General features: G+C 38.8%; 1 protein-coding gene across 6 annotated transcripts in view; it reads left to right on the forward strand.

Annotated features, from left to right (window-relative positions):
• camk2b2 (calcium/calmodulin-dependent protein kinase (CaM kinase) II beta 2) overlaps positions 1–18,358 on the forward strand; it is a 60,229-nt gene extending 41,871 nt beyond the window's left edge. For 2 of the 6 annotated variants that reach the window (XM_074690740.1, XM_074690739.1), the window contains exons 15-21: positions 3,582–3,650; positions 6,051–6,095; positions 6,648–6,696; positions 9,263–9,338; positions 12,215–12,309; positions 12,395–12,649; positions 14,422–18,358. In XM_074690740.1, coding sequence (XP_074546841.1) covers positions 3,582–3,650; positions 6,051–6,095; positions 6,648–6,696; positions 9,263–9,338; positions 12,215–12,309; positions 12,395–12,648 — 588 coding nt within the window. In that variant the 3' untranslated portion in view covers position 12,649; positions 14,422–18,358. The remainder of the gene's footprint in view (positions 1–3,581; positions 3,651–6,050; positions 6,096–6,647; positions 6,697–9,262; positions 9,339–12,214; positions 12,310–12,394; positions 12,650–14,421) is intronic. The other 4 variants (XM_074690743.1, XM_074690741.1, XM_074690742.1 and 1 more) reach the window with 3 other exon arrangements.
• Positions 18,359–18,529: the final 171 nt, after the last annotated feature.

Below are 18,529 nucleotides of genomic sequence, written 5' to 3' on the forward strand. Positions count from 1 at the left end.
AGAGAGACGCTGAGATCAAATAAAACAAGCTTAACAACATAAATGTTGACAACAATTAAAATACAAATATTCGCTTTCCTATTAATCATGACTAAAAACTTCACAATGAGGAAGTCAGAGACAAAAACTATGTGCAGGACAGGCAGGAAGAAGAGATTGTTAAAAACATGATGCATGAATAAAGAAGCATCAGGAAAATGAAAATGCAAAGTTATGCAGTGTAAACAAGAAGCTGCATCGAGATAATTTCAATAAAGGCATTCAGGCAGGACATTCTCACAGCTGGTCCTTAATCAGTCAAACTGTCTAATGACTGGTTTTTGTAAATCCTTTATGTTTCATTTGTCAGCTGAGGAGTCCTTTGAAAAGCTGACTCATGGCAGCTACAGCACACAGAACTACACCAACTGTTTGCTCTTTGGGATCAGATTTGAGCTCATCAGCTGACTTCAGAGCAGAAGTAGAGAGAAACAAAAAGATTCAAAGAAATGAAGTGATGCCAGAAGTATCAGGGTCGTGTTTTGAATGCACTTCAGTAAAAACCATTAGAAAATTCACTCAAGTAAAGCACATATGCCCCAAATGGACTCCAGTACAGTTCTCTAGTAAATTTCTTTCCTCACTGTTAATAAATCTCTGAAATGAGTGTGCTGCAGTCTAAAACCACTCAGATTACTCTCCTGATGTAGTGTTTTAAACCTCGTCCAGACTCATGCCTCGTGAAACGATAACTCTGCAGTAAGCACCTTAAAACTCCCCCTCAGTGTCACACTTCAGGCAGCGCTGTGCAGAGCTCCTGAGTCATCTGTTGATTTCACACGACTCTTCTCACATCAGTTGGCAGCAGCGTCGGTGAATCAGAAAATAAGGATATCACAGAGGACGACTGCACAAATGATGGGGTTTCAACTTCCTTTCAATCAATTAGCGCTTTGTTTTTTTTTAACCCTGTCCCTACACCACCAGACCGTTAAACATCACAGGCTGGTTTCAAGGGGGAGATCAGTGGCTTTAATAACTGTAGACTTTTAGACCCTTCATTTGTAGTGACACCAACAGGTAAAACCTCATCTATACCTCAGGTGTAGCCAGGTCCCCTCAGTGGCTCAAGAAGCTGTCAGATGCTACTTTCATTTCTCTGTGAGGTCTCTAAAATCATTCATCAAGGCTGCAGGGACAGAAGGACTTCAAGAGGAGTTCATTTACTTTTTAAGTAAAGACTTATTTAAGTATTTTTTGAGTTTGAAATATTTAACATTTGTGCAATAGATTTCTTCAATATGAAGCTGTGAAACAGGCTGTATATTTCAGTGTAATCTTATCTTTAATAACAGAAGAGTTGCTGTCCTACCCTCTCAGTTGGTTTGTCTGTGGTCATATTTTTGCATTAATATGTTTGATCAAAACTAAAAAGTCAGGGAAGCACACAAACCAACTGTTCATGGGACAGTACACCAAAAACTCCCACGTTCAGCCATCGTAACTGTGCTCAAGAGCCATCAAGAAACAAACATTAACTGTAAAAGCCAAGTTATCAGTTATTTATAGATGGGAGGCTAAGACTTAATGTGTTCAGATTGTCAAACCTCTACATATTCATTTGTTAAAGAAATCCCTGAATCTGTCTAAAAACTGATTAAAAGATCCTCACCAGATTTGCTGAATATATATACATCAGGTCTGCCTATAGCTCCGCCCCTGGTCAGGCCCCTAAAGGGCTGGCCAATCAGAGGGAAGGGGAGTTGTGGAGCCCAAAAGAGACAGCATCTAAAACAAACACATCTTCCTAAAAGCACCAGGAAGAGAAAAATAGGGACTGAATTTAGTTTAAAAAAAAAAAAACATGAAAAGATCCTATGGTGGCACCAGAGGTACAAAATCAAGATGGAAAAAAAATTGCACAACGCAACCATATACCCCATAAATCATGGATGTGGTCTCTGAAGTAGCATTTTGGAGTCTAGCTTGGTGGCTGCCATATTGAAAATGCTAACAAGAGTCAAAGAAACAGTCATGGCAGACCTTTAGCCTCCTAGCTAACAAACTTTTAAACAAAACCATCTCCCCTGTTCAGTGCATGCTGATCGAGAAGTGATCTATTCAGACTAAATCACGTTTTGAAGCAGGCTGTAAACTCATTAGTTTCTGCTGTGAAAATCTGCGTTTTGAATGAGTGTGTATGTGGTTACTGGTTCTTCTGCAGACAGCCTCTGGTGGACACTTCAGGAACTACAGTTTGTAACACTAGTGGGTCAGCTATAATACTCACAGCCAGAGGTTTTCCCCTTACAACAGTTTTTATTCACAATGTCTGCATCTTGCTTCTTCAAATCTTTTTGATAGATAGATAGATAGATAGATAGATAGATAGATAGATAGATAGATAGATAGATAGATAGATAGATAGATAGATACATACATACATACATACATACATACATACATACATACATACATACATACATACATACATACATACATACATACATACATACATAAAATACTTTATTAATCCCCAAAGTGAAATTGACTGTTTTAGTCGAATAATTCAGCAATAGACTGGTGTGCTAAATCTATTCAGGCCTTTTGACATTCCAGGAAAATGATCACGGAAATCTAGACACCATTAAAAAACTTTATCGACATGTAACAATTCAGCTGCGATAGCTCTTTGATATCCACTTTTGATCATATTTAAAATGTGATTAAGATGCAGCAGGACTTGTAGACTTTTGAAGGCTTTCTCCATCTCTCTTCCTCTTTCTGCTGTTTTCCTCATCATCCTGTAAAGCCAGAATATAGTTTCATTTTGTCTTCAGTCCAACATTTTAAATCAGTAAAAAACTGTTCATTCATTTTACTCCAAGCATGAAAAGTCTGCTGTCGTTGCTGCTGTTTGTCAGTTTGTGCATGCAGTCAGAGTTTCTGGTTTGCGGATCCTCGATGAACTAGTGTGTGTATATTTAGCATGTTGTCGGCTGCTTTTGGCATCCTGTATCTGTGTGTCTGTGTGTCTGTGTGTGTGAATGACCCTTCATGAGTGCTTCGTCTCTGCTTGTTGACCTCTTCCTCGTCTTCCTCCTCCTCCTCCTCTGCTGCAGTGAGGCGGTTTGATGCTGTTTACTCAGGAGGGAAACGTTAAGAGATGCTGATGTAGTTTATCTAAATGGATGGGACGCCTGTTTGCTGATATGTGACAGATGTTGCAGAGGTTCACAGCTGTCATCGCTTTAATTTGCCATCTGCCGAATATCCTCCACAGCCGCTGGAAATGAAAAGGCCTGGATAGAAATACCCGAGCCCTGCCTGTAATTGATTTTACTGCAGATAGAAATCAAACCCACATGATGAATGGTGTAAAAGCTTTCTGTCTAATTAACTCTGTGGTCATAAATGTGTGTCTGGATCTAAAGCACGCCTGGCGTTTGAAAGTTGGACGACTGTTCTCTCTGCCCACTATTTCTGTCTCTGGAGCACTGTCTGCTATTTTTACTCACTAACCTCCCACTTTACAACCAGCAGAAGACACCGTCCACCATTGTTACTGAGCACTAATGTAGCACTTTGTGTTTCCTGCACAGCCCCAGACAAACAGCACGAGAAACAGCATAGTCACCAGTCCCAAAGGCAACGTCCCCTCTGCTGCTCTGGTATGCAGCTCTGTGTCCATCTGTCCGTCTGTCTCTCCGTCTGTACACCTTAAAACGCTCAGTCTGTAGGTGTGTGTTTGGAGGAGGATGGCCCCTCAGGTGGTGATGACTCTGTGAAGGTTTGCAAACTGAAAAGGAACTGAAGTTTTCAGGAAAACCAGTCCAAGTTTAAGAGGTTTGCTCTGAAGGGTCAGTTTTTGTTTTTAAGCTCTGGCCAATTCTGTAAACACAGGGTCTAAAATACCAACAGGTACAAAAAGATTTGGAAGAGCTTCAGTAGGTCGCTCCAGCTGACAGGCTAAAACGTAATCTCTCAGAGTTTAGGCCCCCGATCGAAGTTAATCCTCCAGAGGTGTCCCTTTAGACACAGCATGCTGCTCTAAGTGGCTGATGGTGTTACAGAAAGGATCCCTACAGAAAGAGAGCTTATTGTTGGAGAGAAAGATGCTTTACAGGCACTAGAAACAGCTTCCTCTACATCACAAAACTCCACTAACAGGAACAGGAGTTTCCCCTGCAAAAGAGAGGTTCAACTACTCCCTGTATCAGAGTAAAACACATGATACAATCACCTTGTTGTGGCCAGGTCCTTTCTGTGTTGTCCTGAAGCTTGATAGCCTTTAATCATAGAGGTCTCTTTTGGTTATAAACCAAGTGCAAAATGGTTTAGATGAACCTCTGAGGAGGGGTTGATCTAAAAAGAACCAGATTTCTGAAACCACCAATTTTTACTTCTTTCTGTTCAAATAGCGACTTTCCTCCTGACATTTCAGTGTGATGATAAAAGACTTTTCTTCTTTGAGATGTTGGACTTCCTGTCAAATACCAACTCTTTAGGTAAAAGCTGATCAATGGCTCAGAGCACAATAGAGTCCAATTTTTCTTACATGTATTGAAATGATATGCCATGTTCGGTAAGGACACTGAAAACTGAGGCAAAATTTATCAAAAGAAGAAAGGATGCAGCAATTTGGTGCTCGGGCCCAAACAAGGGAAACAAGATTTGTTTATTGTAGCAAAACAATTAGTGACTGTGTGAAATGATCCACAAAGAGACTTTTAGATCCCTCGCCAGAACTAAAAACTTGTGAAAGATGTACAAGTACTTACATGAATCCACAAATGTACATACACATATGTAAATCTGTACTTTGAACAGCAAATGCTAAGACCAAAAGTCAAGTGTTTTTCTACATGACCTAGAAATATACACAAGTTCACTTAAAAAAACTCTACTCAAATGTTTTATCTATTTATTGGTTTCGCAGTTATAGTTGGTGTTATAGGTGCTACTTTTCACAGTGCTCCCTGGGTTAGCCAAGAGGTCAGCTTTGGCTTTCCAGGGAGTATACTGTAAATTCCCCAAAACAACAGAACCAACAGAAAAACTTATAAAAAATGTTTTTGTGTCATGCCTGCTACAGACTTTGCAAGCATGCATCCTAAAGAGGTTGTTCTATAGTTTTATGGTTTGTTACAATCTATAGTGTTACAGAAAACATGCTGCGGACTCCACTTTGCATCCTAAGTCCACTTGGCTATTTAAGCACAGCAAACCCAGCCATCCTCTCCCGATTCAAAGTTTTCATTGTACATGCCATCTGTGAGATCCCCAAGTGCATAAATAAGACTTATGCGAGGTGATGGTTATGATGCCCTGAACTCAGACTCACAGGTGCAAGCTGTGAGGCCACGTCCCACTTTGTTAGCACAAAATTTTACAATGTAAATATGAACAAGTTACACTTTGTGCAACAATAGTTTTAAGGTTACTGAAGTTCAGCAAGCAAAACAGGACGTGGTCGATTATTTTATACCGTTTCAATAGTTTTGCTACATGAACAGCTCTGTATTTACCTCTTTGTGGATCCTGTGTCTTAATGATGTGAGACACTTCAAGTCATAGTCTGAGTCAACAGACTTTTCCAGCAGGTATTCATTTGTCAGTAACTGTTTCATGGCTGCAGGCTGACGTCTGATGTTTAAGCTCCTAAAGTGCTGACCCTAACTTTTTCATCAGTCAGTCCTCAGAGCATCTAAAAATCAGATCCTTGGACATATCTCTTTATTATAGAAATGTACACCATGTGTTGAAGACATAGTTGGATTTTTGTGGTTGTTAAGGATTGAAATAAAGTGATGGTTGCGAGAGATGCAGAGAGTTGAGTTTTGGTTCAGATCGGTCATTAACATTAATTCTTTGATTTCCTAAATCAACCATCCATCATGAACTCTTTCAAATGTTTATGCTACCATTAGAAAATGACTCATTTCTCTCTTTTTCATGTATAACTCATACTCTGTACTGATCTCCCTCTAATGTCTCTCAAGCTGTCATTTTGTCATCATAAAACATCCCTTTTCTTTCTTTCTTCCTCTTTCTCTCCATTCTCTCTCCAGGAGCCACAGACCACTGTTATCTATAATCCAGTAGATGGGACCAAGGTACATCCTCCAGCCCGCCCCCACTCCATCTCTTTCTTTTTTCTCGTCTATACTTTCATTTCTCATCCTCGGTCTCTTTCTGTGTGGGTAAAACTGTGAGGAGAAACTTGTTTTACAGGGTTTGTGTGTGTACGTAGCTCTGTGTGTGCGTGTGTTTCTGTATCTCTGCATGGGAGGATGGAGAGTGAGCTGCTGGAGCTGTGAGGTCTCTCTGTGGTCCTTTACTGCCCCTCTGTGTTCACATTTTGGAGCTCAGTGGTTCTTGTTGCAGGCTAAGCGGTCCTTGTTTGTCAGCAGATTAACTGTGTGTGTCTGAGGCGGATCAATCCGTAGTTTGGGATTGTGCCAGTGTGCTGCAGAGTCAAACATGCAGCTGTGTCTGTCCTGTAATTTCTACCGATACTGTTGTGCAAATATTGATTTAAATGTAGATTCAGTAGCAGAGATTTAAATGTGTGCATGCATCTGTATTTGTTTGTATCAGCACTGTGATGTGTTTGCAAACGTTACTTTTTTGGTGATCAACTTTTTTTGTCTGTGCATTTTTTTCAGGAATCGTCTGACAGTAGCAACACCACTATTGAAGATGAAGATGTGAAAGGTGGGTGAACGACACTCAAGTGGGTAATTCTGCTATTTAGATCCAGTATCTGACATATCTGTGGGTCTTATTGACTTAAAGAGACAAGAGTTCTCAAAACTAATCAACAAGTGCTTTTCACTAAAAGTTATAGCTCCAGAAACTTATTGTAGTCTGTGAGTGTAAAATCCCTGTAAAAAGGGATATTCCTCAGGTCATCTGTGTATTGACTGGTTGCAACAAATTCACACAGAAAGATGACTACAAGCATCTAAACAAGCATAAACAAACTAACAACAGTGTATTAAGTAGTTTTCCCACAGAAAGAATACTGAATCAAAACTTATAACATTGTTGTAACATAGTGTCATGGATGACGGCATGTTTGTGATGCTAATCTAAACTGTAGGCGCTTCTCTTAGTTTAGTTGTGTATTTAACTTCAAATTTCATTCACATAATACTACAATTCTACAATTTCAATTAGCAGATGCTTTTAAGCAAAGTGATGTTCAACACAAGCAAGAATTTAGAGGAAGAGGGAAAACCCAAGTGCAACAAAGTGCTTCAAGTTATTTGACCACAGGTGCTGCCATCTAGTGCCAGAAGATGTCAACATTACTACCGTGTTTTTCTGACATCTGGAGGAAAAATAAAAGTAACTGCACTACACCACCAGACCAGTAGAGAGCAGCAGGACAACTATGTTCAGCAGAAATTACAACATAACACCATAAAGGGAGAAAATAGGCCGACATCAACATGTGTAGCACTGCATTTAGCCTGTTAGCTTGGACGAGAATCAGCCTGTGCTGTTTTTTTTTCATGTTTTTTTTTCACCGCAGATAGATTCAAAAAGTCAACACCTGAAAGTATTCAAAGAGCTTTTTAAAACCAGTTGATCACTGCCATCTGAAGCAAAGATCAAATGGTGTTTTGACCAACTCTCACTGGGATGTATCCCTCTGAAAAGTATTTGTATCATCTTTAAATATTTATCTGATGGGATTTGAACATTTGAATCAAAAAAGTACACTAGGATGCATTTCCAAAGACTTCTTTTGTGTTTTAACAACTGTTGTAAACTGGATGACCAGAATAAAAGAAGACCATTGTTCAGGAGTTATTAAACCAAGTCAGTCACAGCTGGGGGTCATCTTATTGAGGACAGAGGGAGGGGGGAATAAAAACATTGTGGGTGCTCCACCAATCAGAAAACATCATTTTACAGGCCTCACCCTCAAAGTTCCTCAACATTTAGAAAGTTCCTGGAGTCAGAAAACACCAATTGTCTAACTGCCCTCTGGAGGTTTGGTTGTGTAGTGCAGTTACTCTATTTTCCTCCATATGTCATTGGCCTGATTTGGTAATCTTTAAGAGACTTCATGTTGAGGTAGATCACAGACAACAGTGCACCACGGGAACCAATCAGAACCATTCAGCTTGCAGGCCTGTCCCCCATAGTTCCTGGAACTCTGGAAGGTACTCCACCCCTGGCAGGGCTTTTTCAATGAGTAGCTCAATTACCCCAGAACTCATTTTAGACCCTGGTTCCTGCAGTTAAAAAGCACCTTAAGGGGAGTTGAAGCTAAAGGTTCCTGGTACTTCTTGTCAAGCATTCTAACATTTGAGTTCCCTCTTCTCTCTTTTTAACAAGTTCATCAGAGATTTTATGGTCAGTTACAGGCTTTATTCTTTTGTCATCTCATCTTTGACACTAATAAAGGGTCAGTGGTGGAGATGAAAATCAGAAATGTTTGTTTTACCCTTGTTATTCTTTTCCTCACTATTTTTAATTTTAGCTATTTGACAGAGAAAATCATTTGAGCAGACTTTAACAATAAAAACACAAAGTAGTTGGAGTTTTACACATTCCTGTTTCTAACAGCTCTAATCCTGCTTTTACATCAATACAAGAGGAATGATAATCTAATGATTGAGTAGATTATAGTCCAACAGTCAAACGAGGACGTTTCCAGTGTTTTTATGGAAGTGAAATTTTTTCAGTGAGGGTTGTTTACTTGTGACAGATTACTTTTACAGTGTAGTTTAAGTACTTTTACATAAGTAAAGGGTCTAGATACTTCCTCCAGCACAGCAGAGAGACAAAGAGGGAGGGAGGGAGGGAGGGACAGGGAGAATCAGAGCGAGCTAAGCCGTCCTCTCAGTGCGGGGAGGAAGCGAGGGGAGAAGGACACTGTAAATCTGATCTAAAGGACTGCGACCAGAATAGCTTGATGAGCTCAGGCAACCTCACATAGGAAAGCAGGAGATATGAAAGGATGAGGGATGGAGGTGGAGAGTCTGAGAACAGGTAGACGGAGCAGGAAGCTGGATTTTACCTCTGAGTGAAGGTGGACATGTAGCGCTCATGCAGACGGGGAACAACACAACTTTTTATATGGGAGTAGTTTTTTTATGTGGCGTAACATGGAGGAGATTTCACTCACAGGTGAACGACAGGTGACTGACAATGAGTAACAAGGTCAGAGGTGAGTCTGAGTGGAGCAGGAATGTTGTTTCTGTTGGTGAATGAGTTTGAGGATGCTGGCTGACAGCTCATGACCATTCTGGTTTCTTCCCCTCAGCTCGCAAACAGGAGATCATAAAGATCACCGAGCAGCTCATCGAAGCTGTCAACAACGGAGACTTTGAGGCCTACGCGTGAGTCTACACGTCTTTATTTCTTCTTCTGTAAACATCTGCAGCACCTCCAGCGTGTTTCACATCCTGTAAACATTCACGCTCTCCATCAGAGGAAGCATTAACGTGATGGACGGACAAACGTGCTCTGTCTTTGCATCAAGAGATTACAGAGTAATTCCAGTCATTGTTTGATCCGCTCTCTCTGTCTTTCACTCACACACAAACACACACACACACACACACGCACACACACACATAATGAAGAGCAAAGCTTTCAGAGTGAGTGAGGAGGAGGAGGAGGAGGAGGACGGGAGCAGTGGGTGAAAGTGTGTCTTCAGAGATGGAGACCCATTTCTGACAGTAAAAATAGAACAGATGAAAGGTCAGGCGTGATGGAGGTGATAACACACAGATCTGTATGTAGATAATCACTCAGAGCTGAACTGAGAAGAAACTGAAGAGGAGACATTACTTAGAGAGACACTGGTCAGTTTATAAATCAGATTTATGAGACATAAACAGCAGACTAACATGTTTTAATCATGCGATTTCAGGGTTGTAATGTTAGTTCAGTTGTTGACAGATTGTTAATTTATCAAAGGGTAATGTGTGCACGTGTACTGAGAGTTATGAAACAGTAAGCAGAACTGTGAGCTGGGAGCAACCAATCAGAAACCCAGTTTTTCATATTTTTTGCACTTGTTTTTTTAATTTGAGTCTTCAGAGGATAATCTGGGGCAAGTCTTCATGTTGATATTATTTATGAAAAAGAAAGAAACTACTGACTGTGTCTGACCTTTTGCAGAAAACACACTTGTTTATGAGCATTAGTGTTGGGCATATTTCCTCTGCTTCATGCCCATTATTTTACTTTATGTCGCTGCTTTGTTGCTATTTTGTTTAAAGATAAATGTAAGACTAAGTTTAAAGCCCTGTATGTTGATATTGTTATATTTTAAAAATCACAATAACTTTATTTATATAGCACAAAGTGTTTTACAACAGAAGTCCTTGAATAAAAATATAAATTAAAATAAATGCCAGCAAAAAACAAAACAAAAAAAAAAAAAAAAAAGTGGAATAACACAAACCCTAATCAAGGAGTATTACCTTAAAATGAACTCTCTTGAGACCACAAGGACCAGAGGAAAGAAGAAACAAGTAAAAGAAGGAAATAGAAACAAGAACAAAGAAAAAAACTAAGTAAGCAGATAAAGTTATAAATGAAGATAATTGTTTTGATAACGGTAAAAGCTTAACATTAGAATTGCAATAATGTTTTCTAATTTTATTGAATTATTGAAGTAAACTACTAAGAATGATTGAAAAAATGATAACAATGGATGAATATAGACACAACAATAGCGTTAAAGATTGTAGAGAATAAAATTTAAAGTAAAACAGCTGAATTAAAAAACAAAACAAAAATAGAAATGATGTAAAAAGCAAAAGCAGTAAGAATAATACAATAAAATTATTTTTAAAAAAGTGTAGATGTGCAGAAAAATAATGGTGATAAGTAATGAATCTGTGCCTTAACCAGGAGTGACTTGAAGGTTTCTGACATGCCCCACACCTCAACTTAGGTCATCTCACTATTGTACAACTTTCGTTGTAAAAAATTGTGATGCATGAAGTTAGAGTATTTCAGCAGGTCTTTAACAGCAACAAAAATCCTCAGCCGCTTTGTACAGCCTATATTTGACTTAAGTTGGGCTTTAATGGAAGTGGCTCCTCACTATTGACTATGTAACAGCGATGGATGACACGACAGGTCCCAGGAAGTGAAAGCAGAAGGTTTAAATCTATCTAATCAACTCCCTGTTCCCTGCAGCACTAAAGATCCTAGAGCCCACCAGCTCATGTAAACAGACAGGGCATGAGCCAAACTACAGAATCAGATATTAGTTGAAGTCTTGTCATATTGATTTACATCCAGTAGTTCACCGTTAAGAGAATGTAATCTACAGTTATTTATCATTATCAGTTTTCACCATTATACATGATTGACAACTGGCGGAAATTTTACTAATGCAGACACTAATAATACATGCATCTGTGTCTGTGTGTTGACACAAGTCTGATGTTTCTTTGACGTTATTTCACTGTGAATTAAACGGACGCTTAAACTGTAGCACTTTAGTATTGTTGTAGTGCTGGTAACTTAGCAACATAGGTTGCAATAAAACACTTAAAACCAAGAGGCTACCTGCCATAAATAGAAAAAGATGCAAATTGTTAGCACTGTGCATTGTGGTTAAGAGTATGCCATGGAGACTGACTCTCAAATCAGATTTGTTGCATGCTAAGAATTTGAATTTTGGCCATATCAGTACATGATGCTGGTATGGTGGTTCGAATTTCCTGAAAATAGCCAGTGACTACATTCACTAAGAAAGTAATGAGTATCAAAAACAGAGAAACAGGTAAAACTACTGAGGAGGGAAACACACAAAGGCAGGAAGGCAGGAAGGAAGGAAGGAAGGAAGGAAGGAAGGAAGGAATAAAACAGGAAACACTAAAGACTGAGGAAACATGGATAAAATACACAGGGAACTAAGGAAAAAAAAAAAACATGACAAGAAAATAAAATGATGGACCTTCATTGTTTGAAGCTTTTTTTCGAACCTGTTGAGGTGTAATCAAGTTCAGATTGGATTCAAACACAGAAAGGAGGGTAAGCTTGGCAGGTTCAGGTCAGGGATTAGGTCAGTATGTCAGATTACAGCAGCAGAGAAAACAGCATCATGTGCACATGGGAAGGATCATTTTGATGGTCTGTTTCGCTTTTGCTGGTCATAAAAATGCGTTATTACTGATTTTAGTTTTATAACATTTTATAACGTGAAACTTCAAGGATATATTTTGACAGTTTCCTGCTTGTTTTTTTACAGGAAGATCTGCGATCCTGGTCTGACCTCCTTTGAACCCGAGGGGCTGGGGAACCTGGTGGAGGGGATGGACTTCCACAGATTTTACTTTGACAACCGTAAGAAAACATTTGAATCACAAGTTTAATTTCTTTTTTCTTTCCACCTTCCGTGTTGTTGACAAATTTACGTCTTGTTCTAAAGATCCCTCTCTCCCGTCAGTCCTCTCCAAGAACAGCAAACCCATCCACACCACCATCCTCAACCCTCACGTGCACATGATCGGGGACGACGCTGCCTGCATTGCCTACATCCGCCTGACACAGTTTGTGGACGGGCAGGGCCGTCCTCGCTCCAGCCAATCAGAAGAGACCAGAGTATGGCACCGCAGAGACAGCCGGTGGCAGAACGTCCACTTCCACTGCTCAGGAGCTCCTGCCGCCCCGATGCAGGGATGAGGTACACAGACGCACAGAGAAAAACTGTCATGCAGAGATAAATTCAGACCGAAGGACTCTGGGAGTCAGGGTCTGGGTCAGGTTAACTGGAGAGAATAAATCAGGGAGATATACAGATGGCGATGTGGCACAAATATTCTGTTGCATCTTAAGCCCTCGTTGGAAACACAGACAAATAATGGGGAACAGGAACTATTGAGTTCTTGGGACTGTTTTACCAGGAACCAAATGTTTCCGGACCTTTAGCCAAAAAGCACCTACTCATCATTATAGAGCAAGGACAAAACATTATCTGCATCTCAGCAGTACAAGAAGGAGTTAGCTTAGCTTAGCATAAGGACTAGAGACAGAAACTGTTATTTTGGATACTTTAGGTCATTTCAAAGTACATCAAATCTTCCTGCCAGAATTACTAAAACTGAAATTAAGATAAATCATCGAGCCAGATGGGTAGAGCTCAGGTAGTATTTCTGTTGTCACATTTTTGGGGGTAGCTAAACCTGTAGCTTCATATATTTATATCAGCTATTGTATTATATATAATGTACATGAGAATGGCATCAGCATTTTTATCTCAGTCTTGGAAAAAAGAAAGAAAATATCAGAGTTGTTGGAGAAATTACATTTGTTTCTCACACAGACAATATGAAGGGCAGAAGTGTCACATGGTTGACACCACTTTTTTTGGTTGACAGTTTTTTTTTTTGTGATTTATATCCTAAAATATGTGTGCTGTTGATAATAATAAAATATTTGATGTATGATTTTAAAATGTATTTAGGTTCAACAGTTTAAAATAGGGAAAGTAGGAGGGCTAGTTTGAGTTTTTCAGGTCAGTCTTGGTTTGGTTGGTTGATTGTCCTACATGTGTTGCCTCTTTGGTTGTTTTTGTACATTTTACAAAAAGTAGTTTTGACTTTTTTATATTGAGAAACTGACTTTTGCCGAAATATTTTTTATTAAAGTTTATAACCACAAAAATAAAGTGTAATTATTAATCATATTTCACTTTTATTGCTGTATCACAAGATTTTACGACACAATAATCAATAAAAAATGTGATAAATAGATAAAATGAACAGAGCTTTTCAGACTCTAACTAGACCTAGGAGGCCAGCTTTTGACTGTTTTTTTTGTGGGTTTAAAAGAAGAACCCTGTTTACCCTTCCTTATTTTATTGACTGTGCTGTGATTATCGACTTTTTTTCATTTCCTTATGATCTCCAACTTTGTTCTATTTTTAGTCTTTTAATGTGCTCTAAGAGGCTGCAGGCTTGTTTGTATGACAGGTGTTGGAAAGATACAGTTGAATTGAAGTTCAGCAACTTTGAGAAGTTCAGGGATGGGCTGTCACAAAATTTCTCCAAACTTGCAGGTGTGCATGTGTAAAAAGAGTCAAAGTGACTTTTAATCTTGATTTGGAGGCTGGATTAGCTTTGACAGGAAGTCATGAATGTACTATCATTTGGAGAAAGAAGCGCTGTATTCAGGATGGTGTTGCAGTATTCATAATTTTTGGTTTTGTTTGCTTTTAAAAACATACAACACCACTCCAAACTGAAGGGAAAATCTCACGTGTAGTTATTGAATAAGACTCTTATCATGTATCTTTTTAACTTTAAGGAGACTCAGATTTAGCTGTGTGCTGTGTGATCTGTGGAGGACACATGCATGGAGCTACGACCACTTCACTTTGTTTCTGATTCAATCATCGCAGCGTTAACCCACAGTTTGCTGAAACACTGATCTGTTCCTCCTCTCCTTTCTTTGCAGAGACTTGTGAGGAGGCACAGAGAAGCAGAAAGGGAATAAGTGGATAATCCAAGAGAGCGTGTCAGCACCGAGAGAGAGGTGCAGGTGGATGGAGGGTGGCTTAAAGGAGTCTGAGGAGTCTGATTTAAGGGATCACGTCCATCCTCCTGCGCTCTGCACACCCACCTCGCTCTTCTCTCTCTTCTTTTTTTTCGTCTCTTCACTACCTTAAACTCAGACAGACACTCCCATCGCCAAACCCCACGCTACAGCAGAGGGCATATCAGCCAAAAAAGGAAACTCTTTAGCCTGCGTCTTGTCCTCAGTCAGCCTGTGTGTGGCTGTGACGGCCCAGCGTACCTGGACAACACCTGTCCTGTATCCTCTTAATTCTGTGCAGTGTGGCGCTCTCCTGCTGAAGATTTACCCGTTTACTCCTCAGATTATTGTTCCTTAATCTAGTATTTTAATCTGGCTGCCGTCTGTTGTTGTGCTCTTTACACTGTACAGTATATTTATTAGCCTTCCTGATATTCTTCTTCTTCTTCTTTTTTATATAACGAGCATGTCTCTTACTACCTGTGGCTGTTTCTCTGCACGACTAAGGCTGCCTGTGTGAAAAGAACAAACAGCACCACGTGTCTCACAGAGGAGAGAGCAGTGGGTGTGTTTAATTATCCCTTTTGTTCTCTTGGTTATTTTTTAAACCCATTCTTTCTCTGGAGTGTGTTTGACCCTGAACTGACGCCTCCGTGTGTCCGCTCAGACCCCTCTGAGCCGCTCTGTGAGACAGTGAAAACCATGCAGCATGCTAAGATATACCCGTCCTCTTTGACTGATTCTCTATGTACTGAACATTGCAAGCTAACTACTGACATTATGACAATGGTTGAAATTATAGTATCACGCTGTTTATGTAAATTTCCAGTTTCATTGTGGTGACTTGACTACAATTATGCTGTAGATGGTATTTAATTGCATGATATTCCGAGTTAATAACTTTGGTAAGTTGGGTGTTATCGTGCATTTTGTTGATTTTTCTCTTTTTGGACTGAACCGTCAGTGAGCTATGGTCTATTGCCTCTTTTCTCTGGGCTTTGTAAGTGCATAAACTTAACTTTTTGTGTTTCTACTATAGTGTAGTCTATAAGAGGATTTCTGGTGAGGGTTACAACAGAATATGCCTTTTAAAGAAGTCGCCGGATGCAGATTGCTCTATTACTCTATCAAAGACAAAAGCCAAGATTCATTATTTATTTATTGATATATTTATTTATTTTGAGTAGAATAGACTAAAGTATATGATGGTTTTGATTTATGGTATGTGCAGCTTAACAGGTTGTTGTCTTAATACACAAGACAATGCATTGGTACCAGAGATTGGCAGCCAGTAAGAGTCCGAACAACTTCATCAAACATGAAAAATAAAGTCTGTAACACTGAACACAACCTGCTCTGTGGGAAACAACTGATACACTGAAAAAAAATCCAAGCAAGTGTTTACCTCTTACTTATAGTAAAAATTTGCTCAGTATGAGCCACATTCACCTGACAAATCCAGAGATATGTGTAATTTTAAGACATGAAAAGACAAAAATGACACCTAAATTTTAAAAAGTCTGCAAATAGGATATAAAGAATGTACCTGTCAAATTTCAAGAAACTAAATGAGTACATTTTTACTCACTGCAAGCTAAGGTGTCATTTCCTTCTTTTAATATCTTGAAATAAGACATTTTCTGGACTTGTTAGGTGGGTGTTGCTCATATTAAACCTAATAAAACATTCTTTTATTTACAATAATACCTGCTTGGATTTCACTTTTTGCATTACAGTCTAAATTTGGGACTGTCTGGTGATAACTATGGAGCATAAAGAGCCAGGTATTCCCCTCAGGAGTAAGTTTTCATTGGGTGCTATTTTGGTCAAATGCCAGGATTAATCTGTAGTGAGGAAATGAATCAATCTTCATTGACCTAGAAACAAAAAACAATTACTATAGGCTCATTTTATCCTCAAAACCCTGCAATTTAGAAAGAAAAAAAATGTCCACCTAAAATAGGCAGATCCTGAGTGGGTTTGATTTTTTAAGACCCCCATACACACAAGAGGGCGCCAACATCAAACAGTGTAGAATTATCTGTGACTCTTTCAAGGGGTTAAAACTACAAACGTGACCAGCTTAAGTATGTGTGTGTGTGTGTGTGAAGCTGGGCGTTGGTGAGTGAGGGACCTCTAAAGCTGATAAGCAAAGTGTGAGAGAAAAGAGATAATGATGGACCAACACAGAAGGTCATCTCAGGCCTTCACCGACTTTATTTTAAAAGCGCTGAAGTGTTATTTAAAATGATTTCTTTGACTTCAACTCCTAAGTTAGGTGCAATGACTGTTCAGTCCACATATAATGTAACAGACCAGTTAGGCCAGGAATTAATGGCCAAAAACACCAACATGTCAGTTCAATAACGGACAAAGGTGACAAACTGAAGCTTAAAAAACAAACAAAAAAGGAGCATGCAAAGCTGATAAGAAACAAAATAACATGACAGAGAATGAAGTTACGTGTTTCCTTCCATAGGCACCACAAAACATCACAACAATCCAATGACAGAGAAATATAAACAGAAAACATTTAGTCACTACTTTCTCTGACAGCTATGTCCAGTTTTTGGGGCTAGAAATATGGTTAATGTTATGGTGTCCCTTAAGGCCCAAATTTTAAAAAATACTTCACTGAATAAAAAAAAAAGATGAAACACTTGTCCTAAAAATATTTCATCAGTCACAGAAATATTTGATAAAAGTATAAATTTAAAATTAAATAATTTTAAAATATCATGAAACTGAAAATGAAACATTTAATCAAATATAAAGACTTTTATAGACATATGTAAAAAAAAAAAAAGAAGAAAGAAAAGAAAGAAACAATCCAGTAAACATAGATTTACATCATCAGTCACAAAATATTCAACAAAAAGTTAAAACAATACATTGAAAAAATAAAATTCCATGAAAATGTGAAATAATTTTTAAATTTGAGAAATATTTAATCAAATGTTGAAGCGTTTTAAAAAACATATTCAGAATGCTAAAAGATTTATGAGAACCTTAAAATACTTTAAGAGGAATAAAACAATCACAACATGTAAAGATGTTTAAGTTGCATTTTTCAGAATTTTTAAATCTGTTTGCATTTAATAAGATTTCATGAATGATGAAATATTTTTATTCAATGAAGGTTTTTTTTTTTTTTGGTCATGAGCAGTGTGTTTTGGTTCTGTTAATCTGCACATTGAAGCTGAGTCAGGGTGCCGGTTCAACTCAGTTTTTAGCTCAGTTGCCCCATGAACAAAGGTTAAAGTGGTCCTAGGATTGATTCCTGGTCCTGGCAGTATTTGGTTCATTATCTCCCTATCTTCCCCAAGATTCTCTGTCATTTCAAATAAAAGCACCCTAATAGAAAAATCCATCAGACTGGGCCATGACATCGGTTTTCAAAATAAAGCTGGTGCTTTCAAAATAATTTTCATAGCTAGTTTCATGACTGATGACCCAACAGACTGTCTGCAGGATCTGTGTTTTCTTTTCTCTACAACTTGCACTTTTGAACCTGTGCTCTCTCCCCTCCCACCTGTCTGGGCCAGGCCCTCAAAGTGTCGGGTGCTTTAATAGGATTACTGGTCACTTAGAGTCATTGTCCTCTTTGACAAACCATCCTTTTTCTGCTAACATCACTCATCTAAATACAGAAGAGCCTCATGGTTTATTTTCACAAGTTAAGTTGAACGATAAAGAAATGGTTTATAAGACTGCTGCTGTGTGTGAAACAGAGATTTCTTTTTTTACATCGATTATACTGATGAAGATGATTCCTCTCTCTGGTGTGCATTCCAAGTCTTATCAATATTAACATGTGATCAGATGTAATCAGTGTGTGAACCAATAAAATGACAATGCAGAGAGCACCAGAGTCCTCCTCCTCTTATCTCCACTCACAGGCACAGGACATGTTGACTGAGTGCTGTTTCTGTCTATGCATGTTCCTGCACCCATGATTTTATTGGTCAGTTACTGTAATCCAGTTAGGGCAAAGTCACATCAGTTCACAGGCTAAAGAAGGAATCAGGAA

Source organism: Halichoeres trimaculatus, unplaced genomic scaffold (assembly GCF_033239565.1).
Source record: "Halichoeres trimaculatus isolate MK-OKI-2021-1 unplaced genomic scaffold, fHalTri1.1 fHalTri1_scaffold_16, whole genome shotgun sequence".
Taxonomy (NCBI): Eukaryota; Metazoa; Chordata; class Actinopteri; order Labriformes; family Labridae; genus Halichoeres; species Halichoeres trimaculatus.